At 51.8% G+C, this 17,540-nt stretch overlaps 1 protein-coding gene and 1 non-coding gene across 3 annotated transcripts in view; one reads left to right on the top strand and one right to left on the bottom strand.

Moving 5' to 3' along the window:
- Nucleotides 1-17,540, top strand: part of GCN1 (GCN1 activator of EIF2AK4) — a 55,098-nt gene that overhangs the window by 4,938 nt on the left and 32,620 nt on the right. For both annotated transcript variants that reach the window (XR_009730416.1, XM_061385000.1), the window contains exons 2-19: nucleotides 39-141; nucleotides 2,988-3,051; nucleotides 3,545-3,676; nucleotides 4,190-4,298; nucleotides 7,210-7,308; nucleotides 7,400-7,534; nucleotides 8,315-8,383; nucleotides 8,512-8,620; nucleotides 9,217-9,291; nucleotides 9,532-9,660; nucleotides 10,575-10,625; nucleotides 10,895-10,993; nucleotides 11,213-11,386; nucleotides 12,778-12,930; nucleotides 14,432-14,524; nucleotides 16,097-16,172; nucleotides 16,322-16,481; nucleotides 17,289-17,478. Coding sequence is in view for 1 of the 2 variants with exons in the window: in XM_061385000.1 (XP_061240984.1) it covers nucleotides 39-141; nucleotides 2,988-3,051; nucleotides 3,545-3,676; nucleotides 4,190-4,298; nucleotides 7,210-7,308; nucleotides 7,400-7,534; nucleotides 8,315-8,383; nucleotides 8,512-8,620; nucleotides 9,217-9,291; nucleotides 9,532-9,660; nucleotides 10,575-10,625; nucleotides 10,895-10,993; nucleotides 11,213-11,386; nucleotides 12,778-12,930; nucleotides 14,432-14,524; nucleotides 16,097-16,172; nucleotides 16,322-16,481; nucleotides 17,289-17,478 (2,020 nt within the window). In the remaining variant the exon portion in view is untranslated. The remainder of the gene's footprint in view (nucleotides 1-38; nucleotides 142-2,987; nucleotides 3,052-3,544; nucleotides 3,677-4,189; nucleotides 4,299-7,209; nucleotides 7,309-7,399; nucleotides 7,535-8,314; nucleotides 8,384-8,511; nucleotides 8,621-9,216; nucleotides 9,292-9,531; nucleotides 9,661-10,574; nucleotides 10,626-10,894; nucleotides 10,994-11,212; nucleotides 11,387-12,777; nucleotides 12,931-14,431; nucleotides 14,525-16,096; nucleotides 16,173-16,321; nucleotides 16,482-17,288; nucleotides 17,479-17,540) is intronic.
- Nucleotides 11,967-12,103, bottom strand: LOC133229305 (U4 spliceosomal RNA). The gene has a single exon (XR_009730531.1). It is a non-coding gene; the product is annotated as a U4 spliceosomal RNA (small nuclear RNA).

Below are 17,540 nucleotides of genomic sequence, written 5' to 3'. Positions count from 1 at the left end.
GACTGGTGGCATTTTCTCCGTGGGCTTGGTCTTTGCAGGTTTCTGAGACACTAAAGCGTTTTGCAGGGAAGGTGACGACAGCCAGTGTGAAGGAACGGAGAGAAATCCTCAGTGAGCTGGGGAAATGTGTTGCCGGAAAAGGTATTTATTTTCACATCACTGATTTCATTTCAGACTAAATTGGGCTCTCTGTTTAGAACCATGGCCTTCTTTTCCTCGCTTCCAGCAACTTCTGTCTTCACTGTCTATATTTGCTTGTTATAAATGTGCACTGAAACAGTTGGGTTGGTGGAAAGTTTATCCTTCTAGGTGCCAAAGCTTTTAACAGTTTTAACCATTTTGACTGGAAATAGTTGTAATGGATGCCAATAGTTTTTCTTAAGTAATTTATTAGATGCAAAAACTTTTTTTTTTTTTTTTTTATTTTACAAAAACTTTTTTTGTTTAATGACTGGAGGCACTGTTTTTGCCAGCGTTTCATGAAAGTCAGCAAGATCGTAACTAGTGATTGGGTAGTGAAGGATTCCAAGATCATCTAAGTTTGGGAGATGTCACCTTTTAATCCAGTGTTTCCTTGAACCTCTTTTTTGCTGAAAACCTATTCAGTCTGGGCAGCACATTTTGGGAAATGCTGAGCACATGTAGTTATTCTGATTCTGTACCATAACTGAGGGCTCTTACGGCAAACTATGGGGGTGTGTATAAGACTAGTTTGCCTTCAACCAATAAATCTTCATTAGTTGGTTTTTTATCTTTTAATTTTGTATTGGGGTATAGCTCATTAACAATGCTGTGATAGTTTTAGGTGAGGATTAAAGGGACTCAGCCATCCATATATACGTGTCCATTCTCCCCAGAACTCCCCTCCGATTCAAGCCGCCACATAAAATTGAGCAGCATTCCCTGTGCTATAAAATCCTCGTTAGTTTTTGAGTTTCCTTTTGGTGTGTTTTTCCTATGCAGTGTTGGTTCTCAAAATGTGGTCCCCAGACCAGCAATATCAGCATCGCCTAAGAACTTGTTTGAGATACAGAATCTCAGCTCCACCCCCAGAGACGCAGATTCATGAACACTCTGGGGATAGAGCCCAGCACCTGTGTTTTAACAAGCTCCCCAGCTGATTCCCATGTTTGCTGCAGTTTGAGAACTGTGGTGGCATAGAGTTGGGTCTCCGATTCTGTCAGCTTTCACTTCTTGTTAGGAAAGAGCCTTCTTCCACTGTCTGACCCACACTCTGATTTGCTGCTGTGATCTGTTGTCGCCTGGTTACATACCCAAGCTTGTTAAAGTTGTGTGTAAGTAAATTGCTGTTCGTGAACTTCTGAGAGATTCTGCTGTGTATCAGAGCTTTGGTGCATGAGTTTATGGCACCTTCAGAAGTCCTTCTGGTCATTTCTCAGCAGGGTTCTAGTTAAAGAAGGCTGCCACATGACAGATGCTGGCTGTCCACCCTAACCCTAGTGGCTGACTCCGTGCTAAGTAACTGCCGAGTGCCACCCTTTCCCCCCAGTTTGTGGAGTAAGGAGTTCGACAAGTGTGAGTGAAGTTTATGAACTACTCAGGCCTTCCAGGGTGATTTTACTCCCCAGTCACCCTGAAATTCTACAGTTCAGGGCGAATCATATTTGTAAAATGTTTGCTTGCCTTTGATGTGCAGGTCGTTTGGGGGAAGCGAACTCCTCACATGAAATAGTTCTCAATTTCCTCATTTTCGGAGTCTGTGGAGCCATTGTGTAGTGATAGTTATTGTGGCCTCTCCTTGTGTTAGGGTCCCAGGTCCCCAGGTGGGTTCATCCAAGGCGGGGCAGGGAGCTGGAAGGCCTCTTTAGAGGCCGTCAAACCCTGAAGGCGGGTGCCCAGCCTGGCTCAGCCCGAGCCTGGCCTCACAGCCTCTGGTGCTCTGCTCAGTCCTGCCTCGCTGAACCTGGAGCCTGAGGCTAGCGAGGCAGGTTTGCTGGGCCTGGCCTTGCCAGTCACAGGCCCTCAGCTCAGTCGGAGGTGATGGGCTCTGTGTTCTGGCCATGGCTCTGCTGCCTCCAGACTGTGGGACCCGCCCGGTCCAGGTTCCTTCAGCTGTGAGCCTGCCTCCTTGCATTGAGTGTGGAGATAGTAAGGCCGTGCTTCCCTCACAGGGTGAGAGTATGGAGGGAATGCGAACATGTAGGGATAGTGCCTGGCTCTTAACAGCCCTGGTATCTGTTAGCAGTTACTAACTGCTTTTCTCCTCTGCTGTGCTTAGTCGCTCGGTCATGTCTGACTCTTTGCGACCCATTGGACTGTCACCCCCCCAGGCTCCTCTGTCCATGGGATTTTTCTGGGAAGAATACTGGAGTGAGTTGCCATTTCCTTCTCCAGGGGATCTTCCCAACCCAGAGATCAAACCCGCTTCTCCTGTGTCTTCTGCATTGCAGGCAGATTTTTTATCTGCTGAACCGTTGGGGAAGCTCTTAGCCACAACCTGTTCCTGGCCCCAGTCACTCTTTTCCTCAGTTACAGAGACATTCTCAAATCAGGTGGGCCAGTGCCAGGCTTAGGGCTCTGGGGAGCTGGGTCCATGCTCCTCCTCCTCCATCGGCCCCCATCCCTCAGGGGCCCGGGCGAGCCCTTCGTGAGCCTCCTGCCCGCTGGTCTGTCTGACACTCAGCTTCCCTTTCCCCCATCAGACCCTACTCCCTTCATCCTTGGGCTTCAGCCCGGTCTGCAGAGCCATCACAGGTTGGCTCTCCGTTACTGACCACTGTTGTTCCACCAGCTTCTCTTTCTCTCAACTGGCCTGCTTAGTTTTCCGTGCCTTGGTTTTTTCTTCTTAAAAACTGGCTCAGTCGCAGTACCCACCTTACGAGAACTGAGTTAGTGTCTCAAGCGCTTAGAGCAGGGCCTGTGCCTCGTGAGCTCCGATTCAGTGTTGGGTGTTGTTATTTCTGGGCCAATGCCCAGGAAGTGTCGATAGTGCTTATTGACTAACCTCTGTGAATCTCTGGTTTTAGATCTGCCGGAGGGAGCTGTGAAAGGCCTCTGCAAACTCTTCTGCTTGACCCTGCATCGATACAGGCGAGTCCCAGCTAAAAGCCTGGTGTCCAGACCACTTTGTGCAGAGAGGTAGTAGAGGGCAGTGGTTAGAGCCCAGGCTTTGGAGCCAGACTGCCTGTGTCCTGAGCAAGTTACGGAAGCTCTGTGTGCCCCAGTTTCCTCCTCTGTGGACTAGGGATCGTGCCTCCGTGGTGGTTCGTGTGAAGTTCTCGCTCGCTCTGTGCGCTCTCACTGGTGCGTGTAAAGGCACCAGGGCTCATCTGAGCCCTGTAGTAAGTGTTCTATAAATGTAGGTGGTGCCCGTACAGCCTTAAGGCTCCTTGCCCTTTGTTAGGTGCTTCTAGAACTCTGGGATGAGGTAGATTTATCCAGTTACTTCCAAATTGCCTCATCTGTGATGCGCTGAAATACAGTGCAATGTTGTTTTCCTGGAAAGACGGGGCTTGGCCGAAGCCCCCCGCCCACCCCCTGCCCTGGGTCCACGTGTTCACCTTGGCCTTTGCCCCTCCCCCAGGGATGCAGCCTCACGCCGGGCCCTGCAGGCAGCCATCCAGCAGCTGGCTGAGGCCCAGCCTGAAGCCACTGCCAAGAACCTTCTGCACTCTCTGCAGTCCTCGGGCATCGGCTCCAAAGCGGGTGTCCCCAGGTAAGAGGGGAAGCTGGTGGCGCCTGAGGCTCCGGAGTCCTCGGGGGGAGCCCATGCAGACCAGCCGGGGTGGCCACGCCCGCCCCTTTGCCCTGTGCAGCCCTGGGGGGCGCTGGTGGTCTGCCTTCTGGATGGAGAGAGATGGAGAGAGAAGCCAGGATGTCAGGCCCAGCAGAGAGACTGCTTTCCTGGGGAACAGGGTTGGGAAACTAGGGGCAGCAAGGCCATTTTAAGGAGAAACCAAATGCTTCCCCTCCCAACCCGTCCTCCCTGCCCTAAAGGTGGGAAACCATCCTTCAGATGTTATAGTTGTGAGTGCTGAGAGGCAGGGGCTCGGCACTCCTTGTCCTGAGTTGTCACAGGTGGTTTGTGGAGAACCAGTGTGTGGTTCCGTCCAGTCGCATGTAGGTCAGCAGAGAGTCCTATGTGCCAGGCAGGGCCCTGCGGGAAGCCCTTGTCATCAGGTGGAGGCCGCTGCTCTGACCTCTCCCCTCCGCTCCCCTCCCTTCCCAGTAAGAGCAGCGGCTCGGCTGCCTTGCTGGCCCTGTCCTGGACTGGCCTACTGGTGCGCATCGTCTTTCCCTCGAGAGCCAAGCGGCAAGGAGACATCTGGAACAAACTGGTAGGTCCCCGTGTCTTTGGAGTCGGCTCCCTGCACAGAGTTGGGGTGTGTTTAAGCACCTTCTCTGGTCGGTGTTCTCCTCAGGGCCGGGTGACCGGCGCTTTGAGTTACCCTGAGGTGTGTGACTTTGGTGGATGGGCATGAGGGCAGCATAACGTTCATCTACTCAACAGATATCTGTGAGCTTTCCTGGATCGGGTGTGGGCTAGACCCTGGGACCTGAAACACAGGGATGAGCAAGAGAGACGCGGTCCCTGCCTTCATGACAGGCCAGAGTAGGGAAGACAGCCGCAAAACTAGGAAACCAGAGAACAGTGTAAATCATTCCGTTTTTTCTGACTAAGCATTCCTTTCCTTGTGTTTGGATTTCAGTGCTGAACTGGCTAATGGAGTGGGATTCTTGCCATGTGCTTTGATCCTTGAATCCTTTCCTCCCTGGTCTATGCCTGCTCCTTCCATTTTCCCTTCCTCGCCTTCCAGCATGTCTGCTAACCAGAGATGGCCCCACAGGCCACATTGGGAGGTTCTCTTGAATGTCTTGATATGCTTAGTGGAGGACAAGAGGAAAGGTATCACAGTTTTAACAAAAAGGAGTCTGAGGATCTTGGTGTGGATTTGATTCTTGGCCTTGAGATTTGGCCAAGTACTTCATTTAGTTTCTGAGTCCATTTCCCATTACTGCGAAAATGGGAACAAGTACCACCCACCCATCCACATCAAAGAGTTGTCATGAAGATGGGCCCAGAAGAGGTGAAAGGGCTGTGGAAACTTAGGGAGGGCTGTGCAGGTGGACACGTGGCGTTAGCAGACCTTCAGCGCTGCTGCCGGACACAGCCAGCTTGTAAGATGCATTGAGGCCTCAGCCCGGGAGCTTGTGCAGCACACTCCTGGGGATGACCGTAGATTGGCCATCAGCAGTTGACAGGAGGATAAGAACACCGAGACTTCACAAGTAGTGGATACACTCCAAACCCTCCTTCGGAGTGTAGGTTCCATTGTTACCAAAAGGTCTTCTTATAAGATGGTTATCTCACAGGCCCCTCATTGGTGCGTCTCCAATGACTTCTCATAACCATTACCCGAGGTAAGTCAGTGTGCTTGTGGGTTAGTGAGCTGGAGGGGTCGACCCTGTCATGTTGTATTTATGGGACAGGATGCATCGAGAGCTTTTCCTTTGCTCGTTGCTGATGTTGACTCTACACACGGGTGGCAGTTCATTCAGTTGCTGAGGTATTTGTTGAGGGCCCCCGTGTGCTGGGGTGCGAAGCTGAGGCTGAAGCAGCGGACAAGGAAGAGGACCTTGCTTTCTCATAGCTTTCAGTCCTGGGGAGAGGCTGGACGCAAATAGGTCCACACCTGGGTGATAAGGTTTAGAGCCGCATAGCAGAAAAGCAGGCAGGAGGATAGAGAGAGGGCCGACGCTGGTGGTGGGAGGGAGGCCTCCGGAGGAGGTGCCGTTTGAGCAGAGACCTGAAGGGTGTGAAAGAAGAAGCCATGCCCAGATGAAGGGTTAGAGCATTCAGGAAGAAGGAACAGCAGTACGGTTCTTAATGAGATGTCAGCAAGCTTAAAAAGCTATTTTAATAAATTTTTTTTTAAAGTTCAATATTCAGCAAGTGTCGAATGTATACCAGTTTCCTTCCCACCCCTTCTCTAGGCATCTTGGTCCCCCGCCAGAACTAGTTCCTTGTGTAGGTAAAGACATTCCTTGTGTATATAATTAAGTCGATTTTTTTACGCAAATGATAGCATGCTGCTGCTGCTGCTGCTAAGTCGCCTCAGTTGTGTCCGACTCTGTGCGACCCCAGAGACGGCAGCCCACCAGGCTCCCCCGTCCCTGGGATTCTCCAGGCAAGAACACTGGCGTGGGTTGCCATTTCCTTCTCCAGTGCATGAAAGTGAAAAGTGAAAGTGAAGTCGCTCAGTTGTGCCCGACTCTTAGCAACCCCATGGACTGCAGCCTGCCAGGCTCCTCTGTCCATGGCATAGATATAAACTTTTTGTCTCATCTTGTGTTTTTTTCTTTAACCGGATGTAGAATTTGTTCTGGAGTATTGTATAAAGAGCTTCTCATTCTCTACGCTTGTTACTAATCCTTTGAGTGGATGTACCACAGTATGTAACCAGTCCCCTGTTGATGGCCGTGTACAGTGTTTATAGCCTCTCATGATAAAAGCGTTGCCGTGAGTAACCTTGGGCATCTCCCACCTTGTACACATGCAGATGGGACTCGGCTGACTTACGCTTGCCCTCGTTCTCAGGGTGGCAGTCCACACCAGTGACCTCAGGTGCTTGTGGCCCGTACGGTCTCTGTGAGGCTTGTTAACCGAGCACCTGTTTGTGCTCCACTCTGGATTGGACAGTGAGCTCCCGCAGGCAGGATCAGCCTGTTGGTCTTGACTTCTCGAGCCACAGTGCCTAGCCTAATGCCTGCCGTTTCATCAGCGCTCACTGCCTGGGAATTAATGGGGAAATAGTCAAGGCAGATGAAGAAGTACCTGCAACAGAATGCTTACCCTTTTTCCACATGGCGCTTCCCTTGCTGTAATTATGTATTCATTTGTGTGTTTATTTGTTTAGTATCTCTTTCTCCCTCTGGAGTGTGAGGTACATGAAAGCAAGGACCATATCTGTCTTATTCTCCTGGTGTTTTCATTGTCTGACTCATAGTTGGTGTTCAGCAGATACTTAAGAAGTGCTTGAGTGAACAGATGTAATTCTGGGACAGGGGCTGAGTTGGGGGTCTGGGGGGTGGAGGGAAGAGGGGCTGGCTGGAGTCGGGTGGGAGAGGCCTGGCAGAGATGGCCTCAGGTTCCGGCTGGCGGGCCTGGCGGAGGCCTTGGGCAGGCCGTGAGGGCCACGGGTCCCCTGCTCCCGTTTCCGTCCGGACCCGAGCACCCTGTCCCCGCAGGTGGAGGTGCAGTGCCTGCTCCTGCTGGAGGTGCTGGGTGGCTCCCACAAGCACGCCGTGGACAGTGCCGTGAAGAAGCTCACCAAGCTGTGGAGAGAGGTGACCGGAGGCTGCGGTGGGCGGCAGGCACTGCTTCCTCCACACACTCCCCCTGCCATCTGATACCCCTGCCCTCCCCGTTCCTCCTCAGAACCCCGGGCTGGTGGAGCAGTACTTGTCAGCCATTCTCAGCCTGGAGCCCAACCAGAGCTACGCGGGCATGCTGGGGCTGCTGGTGCAGTTCTGCACGAGCCACAAGGAGATGGACGTGGCCAACCAGCACAAGGCAAGCGGGCGCTGGGCGGGGAGTGCGTTTTCCCCCAGTGGCCCCAGCCACTGGCCCCATCTGAAGTTGGCTGGTTTTCTCTCCCGAGACCCCGGCCTTTCGCAGTGATGTGTGAGGAGCGGGAACGTTTCCTCTCTGGTTCTCACTGGGGGTGGGCCCTGCCGCAGTTACTGGGATGCTGATTTGCCTGTTCTTGCTGTCACTGAGTCACTCACCCCTGAGCAGCTGCCTTATGCCAACCTCTGTGCCAGGTGTTGGGGGTGCAGCAGTGAGCGAGGGAGCCGTGATCCCTGCCCGGGCGGGGCTGAGTCTGAGGAGCCCACTGTTAGGCAGAGCGGCATCTTGTCATCTCTGTGAAACACGCTACAAAAGGGACCACACGAGAGGCTGTGATACTCTGTGGCAGGGACCTGTCTCAGGCTGTGGGTCAGGCAACACATCTCTAAGGAAGGAACTTAAAGGGTGAAGAGATGTTAACAAGGCCAAGAGGCAAGGAAGGGCATCTGGGGCAGAGAGAGCAGTGTGTGGGCTGGGACGTGGGCGGTACGTGGCTGCCCGGGTGAGAGAGGAGCCGGCAGGCCTGTGAGCCACGCCAGGGGCCTGGACTTGATCCCAGGAGCCATGGAAAGCTGTGGAGGGCTTTTCATTGGGCAGTGGCATGGACACTGGCATTTCCATGCTTGACTCCATGTCATTTGGGGCCCTGATTGGTACTGTTCACAAGTGCTCGCACAAGAGGGACCTCAGAGCACCAGGGTCCGACAGGTCTCTCTTCCCCAGAGTGCCCTGCTGGACTTTTACGTGAAGAACATCCTGATGAGCAAAGTGAAGCCTCAGAAGTATCTGTTGGTGAGTGAGCGGTGGCCCTTCCTCGTCCGTCCAGCTGAATGCCCTTTTAAATTCTGTGATTCGGAGCCATGCTTTATTCTTAGTCTGTTCCCACAAGGGCAGGGTGCCTGACCCCTTTCTCTTGGCAGGATAACTGTGCCCCTTTGCTCCGGTACGTGTCCCACTCGGAGTTTAAGGATCTGGTCCTGCCCACCATACAGAAGTCCTTACTGAGGAGTCCAGAGAATGTCATTGAAAGTAGGTTGCTGCCAGCCAGGACAGTGGGAGGGAGATGACATCACCCAGTGAGCCAGATCGCAGCTGCTTGGCAACAGGCAGTGTTTATGGGGGGTGTGGGGGGAGGCTGTATTCACTGTGTACCTCGTTGGGCCCCTCGAGAGGGAGACTTAGGGACCCTTTCGAGAGTATGTTGAAAGTAATGGGCCCTCTTGTTGAAAGAGTGTGCAAAGTGTATCCGTTGAAAATGCTGCATACATACATTTTTAGAGGTCTGAGAACCTTCTGGAAACCAGGTTAAGAACCTCTGCTCTAGACAGGTTGACCTTGGTGCCGGTGGTATTTGAAACCCTAGGATGTGAGAGTTGAGTCTCTGTCCCTTTTTATCTTGGTAAGAGGTATAGGTGGAGTGTTGGGGGCACAGATTTTGCTGTAGGGATGGGGCAGTGTACAGCTTTACAGCAGAGCAGAGGGATAAAGGTGTGACCATACAGAGGTAAAAAGTGGTCGTGTTCCATGTGGCTAGATAGCGGGCCTGAGCATTGGCTGGGGAGCCTGGCAGAAACGGGCAACTTCCCTCCGAGGTCAGCATGGTGTGTGCTTTCTGTCCCCCTCAGCTATCTCCAGTCTGCTGGCATCCGTGACTCTGGATCTCAGCCAGTATGCCCTGGACATTGGGAAAGGACTGGCTGGTGAGTGTCCCGACCCCTCTCCCACCCCTAGAATGACACCTTGGGTTTTTGGTTGCATTTGTCCCAGTTGTAGAAGAAGGGGCACGAGACAGCCCCGTTTAGAAATAAACTACAGGCGCGGAGTTTCTTTTCTGAGATCCTTGATCATGAGAACGCAGAGCCAGGATGGATGAGTTGGGAGCCAGGAAGACAGACGAGAGCCTGGCTACTCAGCTCTGAGCAGCGGCTCTCTGTGTCCAGGTCAGCTGAAGTCCAACAGCCCTCGCTTGATGGATGAAGCCGTGCTGGCGCTGCGGAACCTGGCCCGCCAGTGCAGTGACTCCTCGGCGATGGAAGCCCTGGCCAGGCACCTGTTCGCTATCCTCGGAGGTGGGCTCGCCTTTCCGGGCATGGGGATGGCTGAGGTGTGGGCTCTGGCACTCCCTGGGCGCTGGGGCCTGCTGGGAGCTCAGTGCTCTGAGTCTTCTTGTGTCAGGAATGTGAGTAGAAGCACAGGCAGAGTGGTGTGGATGGGGGTGAGCTCAGATTTAAGTATAGATGTTTTTGTGCACATAGGTTATAAAAAATAGAGAAAAATACACCAAAATATAAGTAATATTCTTAGATGGGTGGTTTTTAGATTTAAAAAAAAATTTTTTCTGTTCGTCACATTTTCTGCAAGAACATATTTACTTCTTTGCTGCTGCTGCTGCTGCTAAGTCGCTTCAGTTGTGTCCAACTGTGCGACCCAATAGACAGCAGCCCACCAGGCTTCCCCGTCCCTGGGATTCTCCAGGCAAGAACACTGAAGTGGGTTGCCATTTCCTTCTCCAATGCATGAAAGTGAAAAGTGAAAGTGAAGTCGCTCATTCTTGCCCGACTCTTAGTGACCCCATGGACCGCAGCCTACCAGGCTCCTCTGTCCATGGGATTTTCTAGGCAAGAGTACTAGAGTGGGTTGCCATTGCCTTCTCCATTTACTTCTTTAGTCAGAAAAAAGAAAAACCCAATTAGTGTGGTTTTAAACCCAACTTCATGATAAAGAGGCTCTACTTTTAGAATCAGAAACTATCTTTCTTTCTCTCTTTTTTCCTTTTTTGGCTGCACCACTTGGCCTGTGGGATCTAGTTCCCCACCCAGGGATGGAAGTCAGGCCCTCGGCACTGGGAGCATGGCGTCTTAACCACTGGACCACCAGTGAAGTCCCCCAGTGTGTCTTGATGTCACACACATGACTACTTTGTTCACCCCCTTGGGAAAGGTGGCAGATGGGAATTCTGAATCTTTGCTCTCTCTCCTCTTAGGCTCGGAGGGGAAGCTAACTATTGTAGCCCAGAAGATGAGCGTTCTCTCAGGTATAGAATTTCTCTTCGGGTGTCAGGAAGTGTGGTTGTAGATGAGGGTCACCCCGACCATCAGGTGTGGCGAATCTGTTGGATCCTGACAGTCTTGGACGTCCCAGCCTGGCTTCTGTAAAAGGCAGGACGTCTGATGGGAGATTGAGGGAGGGTCAGTGATGGCCAGAGGAGAGGCGTGGCCGCTCGGGAGGGGGCAGCAACAGGAAGATGGTGCGTTGGCAATTCTGTGCTGACCAGGGGCTGAGCAGGGAACCCCCGTCTTCCAGGGATCGGGAGTGTCAGTCATCACGTGGTGTCGGGGCCTTCTAGTCAAGTCCTGAGCGGGACCGTGGCTGAGCTCTTCATCCCGTTCCTCCAGCAAGAAGGTAATTCTGGGCAGCACGGTGAGGCTGCAGCTGGGCGCCGTGTTTGAGCCCGGTTTTCGCGGTTGGAGCCTGTGGTGACCCCTTCTGAAGGCCCTGCTTCCCCTCCCCGAAGCCTCACTGCTTCCTCTCCCTTTACCTGGCTTGCTTTTGCATGTGGCTCGCGGTGATGTGACGTGGGTGTAAGATGTCTGGCTGACCGGCTCCAACTTCTCCCCCTAGTTCATGAAGGCACCTTGGTGCACGCTGTCTCTGTCTTGGCTCTCTGGTGTCACCGCTTCACCACGGAAGTACCCAAGAAGCTCACCGAATGGTTCAAGAAAGCCTTCAGCCTTAAAACCTCCACCTCTGCCGTGAGGCACGCCTACCTGCAGTGCATGTTGGTCTGCTTTCGAGGTGAGAGGTTCCCCGCAGAGGAGACACAGTCTTCAGGGCGTCGACATGGCTCTGGGCCTGCCCTCTCGGTCCAGCCTTTTTTATATTGTTTCCTCCTGAGTCCATGGGAGCATCCAGCTTAGTCATCCACAAAGCCTAGAATCAGAGCCCCGTTTGATTTTGACTTCTCCCCCTTATCAGACCTTCAGAGTACAAAGTTTATTCAGAGAGGACCCATAGCTAGAACCTGTCACTCTGTTTTCTGAAATCATGAAGATATGATTCTGATAGACTGATGTATGAGGTGTAAATGTATAATGTGCACCCTGGACCTGTGAGAAACTAGCCCTGCCGTTGCGCCAGGGCTGACAAGCGTGTCATCTGGGCACTTGCCTCCTTTCCACGTGCAGTGAGGGGACACAGCAAACCTGGGTAGGAGCTTGATCCCCAAGGAGAAAATCTCCAGCGCTGATTTCCACCTCTCAGATGGGCTTGTGTTTCACTCATGGTTTAAATGGATGACGATTTTGTCTAAAGAAATGTCTGGGAGATTCCAAAGTGCCCTCTAAAAAGGTGACCCCCTTCTGTTCTGTGTCCGAGCTTTGCAGACAAAGTCTGTATCACTTTGCAGTTTTGCTGCACTGATCAAAGTTGACTTTATTTATTTATTTTTTCAATTAGCAATAATCGCGCCTTGGATAAACCTCGTTGGCTACGATACTGCCACTGTGCAAAGCTCAAAGTTGACTTTAGATTGAGTTCTAAGTAGCCAAGTCTTGGTTTAACCTCATCTCTAGCTGGAGCTAGTTCTAGTTCTGCTCCAGACTTTAAAAGCAAACATAAAATAAACCTTTAAAATATACATTTCTTGGATTCAAAAGCATGGCATTGTCCAAATGAAATGCTTTCTTTGTGTGAAATATTCTGATATACCACTTTGGTAATTTATGAGTTTAGTTACAGGTTTTAGTAGGTTTTTACCTTTTTTTGAAAAAACAGACTTTAGTTCATAGGTCAGGAGATTGGTTCTGGTTGGGGGGTTTGGGTCTGGAGGTTGTCTGGTATGGGGGAAGTGCCCCAGAAAGAAATTGGTGGACCTGAGGTTTTGCCCTGGTTCTCTTCGCCCAACCAGCTGTGTGGCCATGGGCAACTCACTTCACCCCTCTGTTTCTTTATTCATCAAATGAATAGCCAGACTCTTGGGTTAGTAAGGACCCTTCTAGCTCTATCTGTAAGGTTGTAGAGTTTGATTTAAGCCCTAGATTCTATTCCACTCCTTCGAGGTATTTGAAAGGTAATCATTAGCCGGTTCAGACAGGGGTGAATGTCCTTTCCCGGGTAATCTTGCCGCTCCCCACCCCACCCCGCCCCTGCCCCCGAGTGATGGACAGGCGCCGGTCCTGTCTCCACAGGCGACACACTGCTGCAGGCCCTGGACTTGCTGCCCTTGCTCATCCAGACAGTGGAGAAGGCGGCCTCCCAAGGCACTCAGGTTCCCGTTGTCACCGAAGGGGTCGCCGCTGCCTTGCTGCTCACGAAGCTCTCAATGGCCGACTCGCAGGCTGGTAAGAGTCCAGCGGTGTCCAGGAGGCTGCAGACAAGGGCCTCTTCCAGAGTCCCTGGGAGGAGGGCCAAATGTTCAGGATTTGGCTGCATCAGCTTGGCCACTTACCCCCTGGGCAGCCACGGGGCCACTTGGCACCTGCCGGGATGGATTTTATCTGCAAGCTCCCGTCCCTGAGCACTGGGGCGACAGAGCAGAGGAGGACGGTGACAGCGCCCCCTGCTGCCCTCCCACTGCTCAGTGCGACCCTGAGGCTCATCCCTGCAGGTGCTCAGTGGGACTTTGTTTTTGATTGGTTATACAGTTTTAAGGTGTAACATGAACAGTGTCCCCTGAGTTTAGCCAGCCTGCCTTCCAGCCACTCAGTTTCTGTCCTTGGAGGACAGTACCAGTTTCGTGTCCAGAGATGGCTAATGTGAAATTGCCCAAACACGCTGGGTAACGTACTATACACGGGCTTCACTGGTGGCTCAGTGGTAAAGAGTCCGCCTGCCAATGCAGGAACCTCGGGTTTGATCTCTGGGTTGGGAAGATCCTCCAGGGTAGGAAATGGCAACCCACTCCAGTATTCCTGCCTGGGAAATCCCATGGGCAGAGGAGCCTGGTAGGATACAGTCCCTGGAGTTGCAAAAGAGTTGGACACGACTTATCAACTAAACAACAACAGTGTGGCATTTTATATACTGAACACATCTGGGAAAAGGTTCCATATCAGTGCAACAAAAAGAGCGTTCCTGTTTTTGGGGCTACAGGGTATTCCATGCTTGTTTAGTCTAACTCCTGCTCTGTGCGGACGTAGCTGGACGTACTCCTGTGGTTAGAAACAAGATTCAGCTCTTCACATGTTATTGCTTGACACCTGAGTATATGCCAAGGCACTCAGCTACTTCTCCGTGGGGGGAGGCAGAAATGAACATGACCCTGCTTCAGCAAATTTTAAGCTGCCTTTACTGTAATGGGAGAAGGGATATGCAAACATTATCGGCTGTTAAAGGCAAAACATAGCATAAGAGCAGGTTTGAAGGATGGGTTGCTTTTAGTTTTGGGGTTGGGGGCCAGGAAAGGCTTCCTGAAGGATGGAGCGTTTGAACTAGTGCCCTGAGGACTAGAAGAAGTTTCACTGACTGGAAGGGAACGGCCCAGTGTGAGTTCAGACCAGGGAAGGACAAGGGAAGGTGCCATGTGAGGACTTTAAGGAGCTCAGCCTGGCACCTGGAGCAGGTGGGAATCCGAGGGGGGAGGCAAGTCGTCTGGGCTGCTGCAGGAAGTGGAGAAGCACCAGAGGTTTCCATAAGGGGTGATGCTACCAGAAGAACTAGTTAGTTCTTGGCGTGGGAGGACGGTGAGCCTGGGAGTGACCCCTTCCTGCCGAGCGAGGACCCTGGCCTGCTGCACTGAGGCGGGTCTTCCAGAGGACCCAGCCCTGGCAGCTGCAGCGTGGCGGGGCTAGCCCTGGGGGAGGCGGTGGGCTGTGTGGTGGAGTGACCTTTTGTCTCTTGCAGAGGCCAAACTGAGTGGTTTCTGGCAGCTCATTTTGGATGAGAAGAAGCAGGTTTTCACTTCCGAGAAATTCCTCCTCATGGCTTCAGAGGATGGTGAGTCACTACCTGCCTACTCGAAGTTGAACTTAGGGCCGAGTCTCTCTGGTGGGTCTTCACAGAGGACCCTTCCCGGACTGCCTGTTGTTTTGACCAGTCAGCTCGGCAAAGACCTGGAGCAGAGCGATCTGACTAACAGCTCAGCTTTCCTGAGAATGAATTTATTCCTGTGGGGCCTGGAAGGCTGGGGAGGTGGGAGTGAAGTGGGAGATTTGTGGAGACAGAGCACTAATAGCTGTAGAGCTGTGATATTAGGTATAATTACAGCTGATTGGGTAATTGGTGCTGTCTCAGAGGTTTTCGTATGTTCAGAGACAGCTGAGAAGCTCTAGTGAAGTGTGGCTGGCTCGACTCCCCCACTGGGAGATAGAAAAACTACTGGTTTCTATCTTGGCAGAAAAGGAACTGTGGATCTTTAAGTGTATGTTTAAAATTCTAGGTTGCCTTAGAAGTATCTGTGGCTAATTGGTGACTTGAAAAGTCTTTTGACTCGCACATCACAACATTCTGTTCATGAGCTACAACTGTTAGTCACTTTCTGATGTTTAAAACACATTTAGCTAGTCTTTGAACAGGAAATGTATTCACATAATACAAAAATAAAAGCCCCAAGAGGGGCTACACTGAAAGTTACACTTTTGCTTTGATATCTGCCCAGTATCCCTAGCCATGGAGAGCCAGTTTTATCCCCTTGCTGTGTATTGTTGATATTTTATTTTTATACCAATAAATATCCTTATGTGTTAGTTCTCTTCCTTTTTATATAAAAGGTAATATGCATGCTATATGCATTGTGCTCTCTAGATTTGGAAATCATTTCACATCAGTAAGTGCTCTTATTCTTTAGAACTGCATACAAATTAAATTATGGGAGTATAGTTGAATATACTTACAGTGAATTAATACACTCGTGTGTTAATTTTTACTGTACAGCAGAATGATTCAGCTATATATATATATACACGTTCCTTTTCATAGTCTTTTCCACTATAGTTTATCACAGGGTATTGAATATAGTTCCGTGTGCTATACCATAGGATCTCACTGTTTTAATTAAAAGAAAGTGTATACTTTTGCTTGTTCCAAGATACACGTGTGTATATGCTAAAAGCATAACTTGCTTTTAGCAGAAAAGCAAATTCAGTAGATAACACATATACGTATAACTGAGTCACTTGGCTGTACATCTGAAATTAACACAGCATTGTTAATCAACTATACTTCAATATAAAGTAAAAAATTTAAAAAAAAGAAAATTCAAGTGAAACTGTGATTTTACGCTTACATTTTGATTTCCAACTTTTCCAGTTCTTTCTGGATATTTTCTCTATTAATTTCTTTGTGTATTTGGCTGCTCTGGGCCTTAGTTGCGGCATGTGGGATCTAGTTCCCTGACCAGGGATGGAACCTGGGCCCCCTGTATTGGGAACGCGGAGTCTCAGCCTCTGGACCACCAGGGAAGTCCCCGTTTCCTCTGTTGTAGACGAGATCGGGCCCGTTCAGGGCAGTTCAGCCGCAGATGTATTCTCTATTTTAAAAACACTTGCACTGTTTCTCTCCCCTCGCCAGCCCTGTGTACCGTGCTGCACCTGACAGAGAGACTGTTTCTTGACCATCCGCACCGACTCACAGGCAACAAAGTTCAGTACGTGGGGCTCGTTCACCCTCCCCCTCGGGCCAGATGACCCCGTTCCCTGGCAGGAGCCCGAGCCTCAGCTGTGTGTGAGGGGCGGGAGGCTGGCTGCAGAGAGCCGCGCCCGGCCATCCCCAGCGCGCCCTGTCCCTCTGCTGCAGGCAGTACCACCGGGCCCTGGCGGCCGTGCTCCTGAGCCGCCCCTGGCACGTGCGCAGGCAGGCCCAGCAGACGGCCCGGAAGCTGCTGTCCTCTCTCGGGGGCTTCAAGCTGGCTTACGGACTGCTGGAGGAGCTGAAGACCGTCCTCAGTTCTCACAAGGTCAGGGCCTCTTCCGGGCCCCAGAACTGGGGCTCACAGACCCCCGAGCTGCCCCTGCCTGCGCTGTGGGATCTCACCTGGGGTGCTCCCTGGCTGTCCTCACTCACGTGGGCTCCGTGTGATGCCAAGGTCTCCTGCCCTGCCCCACAGCTCAGGGACCACCTTGTTTCACACCATTCCTTTGCAGATGCCTTTCTTTCTTCCCGTGTCTTATGACACATAAGTCAACCTTTTTATTCCTGAGTAATGGAAAAACACTTCATTTTTAAAGCACTTTATAATTTTTAAAACATTTTTCTACCCTTCTCTCTGTCCGTTTTTCATAATGCCTTTAAAAGGCTGACAGGCTTACTATGCTTGTTTTATGGGAGTTGTTCATGGTTCTGGCAGCTGACATGACTTGCTCAGCGTCTCCCTTCAGCGGGTGGCGGCAGGACGGGGACCTGGCTCCTGATTTCAGTGCTCTCTGTGTCCCGTTCACTGCTTCCCTCCCTCCCTGAGCCGGCTTAAGGGATGTGGGCTGGTGACAGACTTGCAGTCTCAGGTTCATTCCCCCTGGATCGGATTCTGTTGCCTTTTTACCCACTCTGGGCTCTTTGAGGCTCAGGACCCTAGGTGTTTCCTTCCAGGCCTATCTCACAGCCTGTGGATCCCAGCGCAGGGCTCCGGGCCTTGGTCTCCACGCCAGCAGGGGGCCCAGAGAATCTACTGAATGACAGACAGCTACGTTCCTGGCGTCTTCATCTCCCGAGGGCTAGGCCGGCACGGGACTCTGATCATTGGGGCTCATTCGTTGTCTCCCCACAGGTGCTGCCCTTCGAGGCTCTGGTGACCGACACTGGGGAGGTGACTGAGGCGGGCAAGGCCTACGTGCCCCCGCGGGTCCTGCAGGAGGCTCTCTGTGTCATCTCCGGGGTGCCAGGGCTGGAGGGTGGCATCACCGGCATGGAACAGCTGGCACAGGAGATGCTGATCATCTCTCACCACCCATCCTTAGGTCTGTGGCCTGGGTGGGCGGGTAGGGCAGGGACTCTTGTCGGAAGAGCAGGCGGGCAGTAG

This window comes from Bos javanicus, chromosome 17 (assembly GCF_032452875.1).
Source record: "Bos javanicus breed banteng chromosome 17, ARS-OSU_banteng_1.0, whole genome shotgun sequence".
Lineage (NCBI taxonomy): Eukaryota > Metazoa > Chordata > Mammalia > Artiodactyla > Bovidae > Bos > Bos javanicus.
The sequence above is the reverse complement of the archived record's forward strand: the minus strand, read 5'-3'. Positions and strand labels throughout refer to the sequence as shown.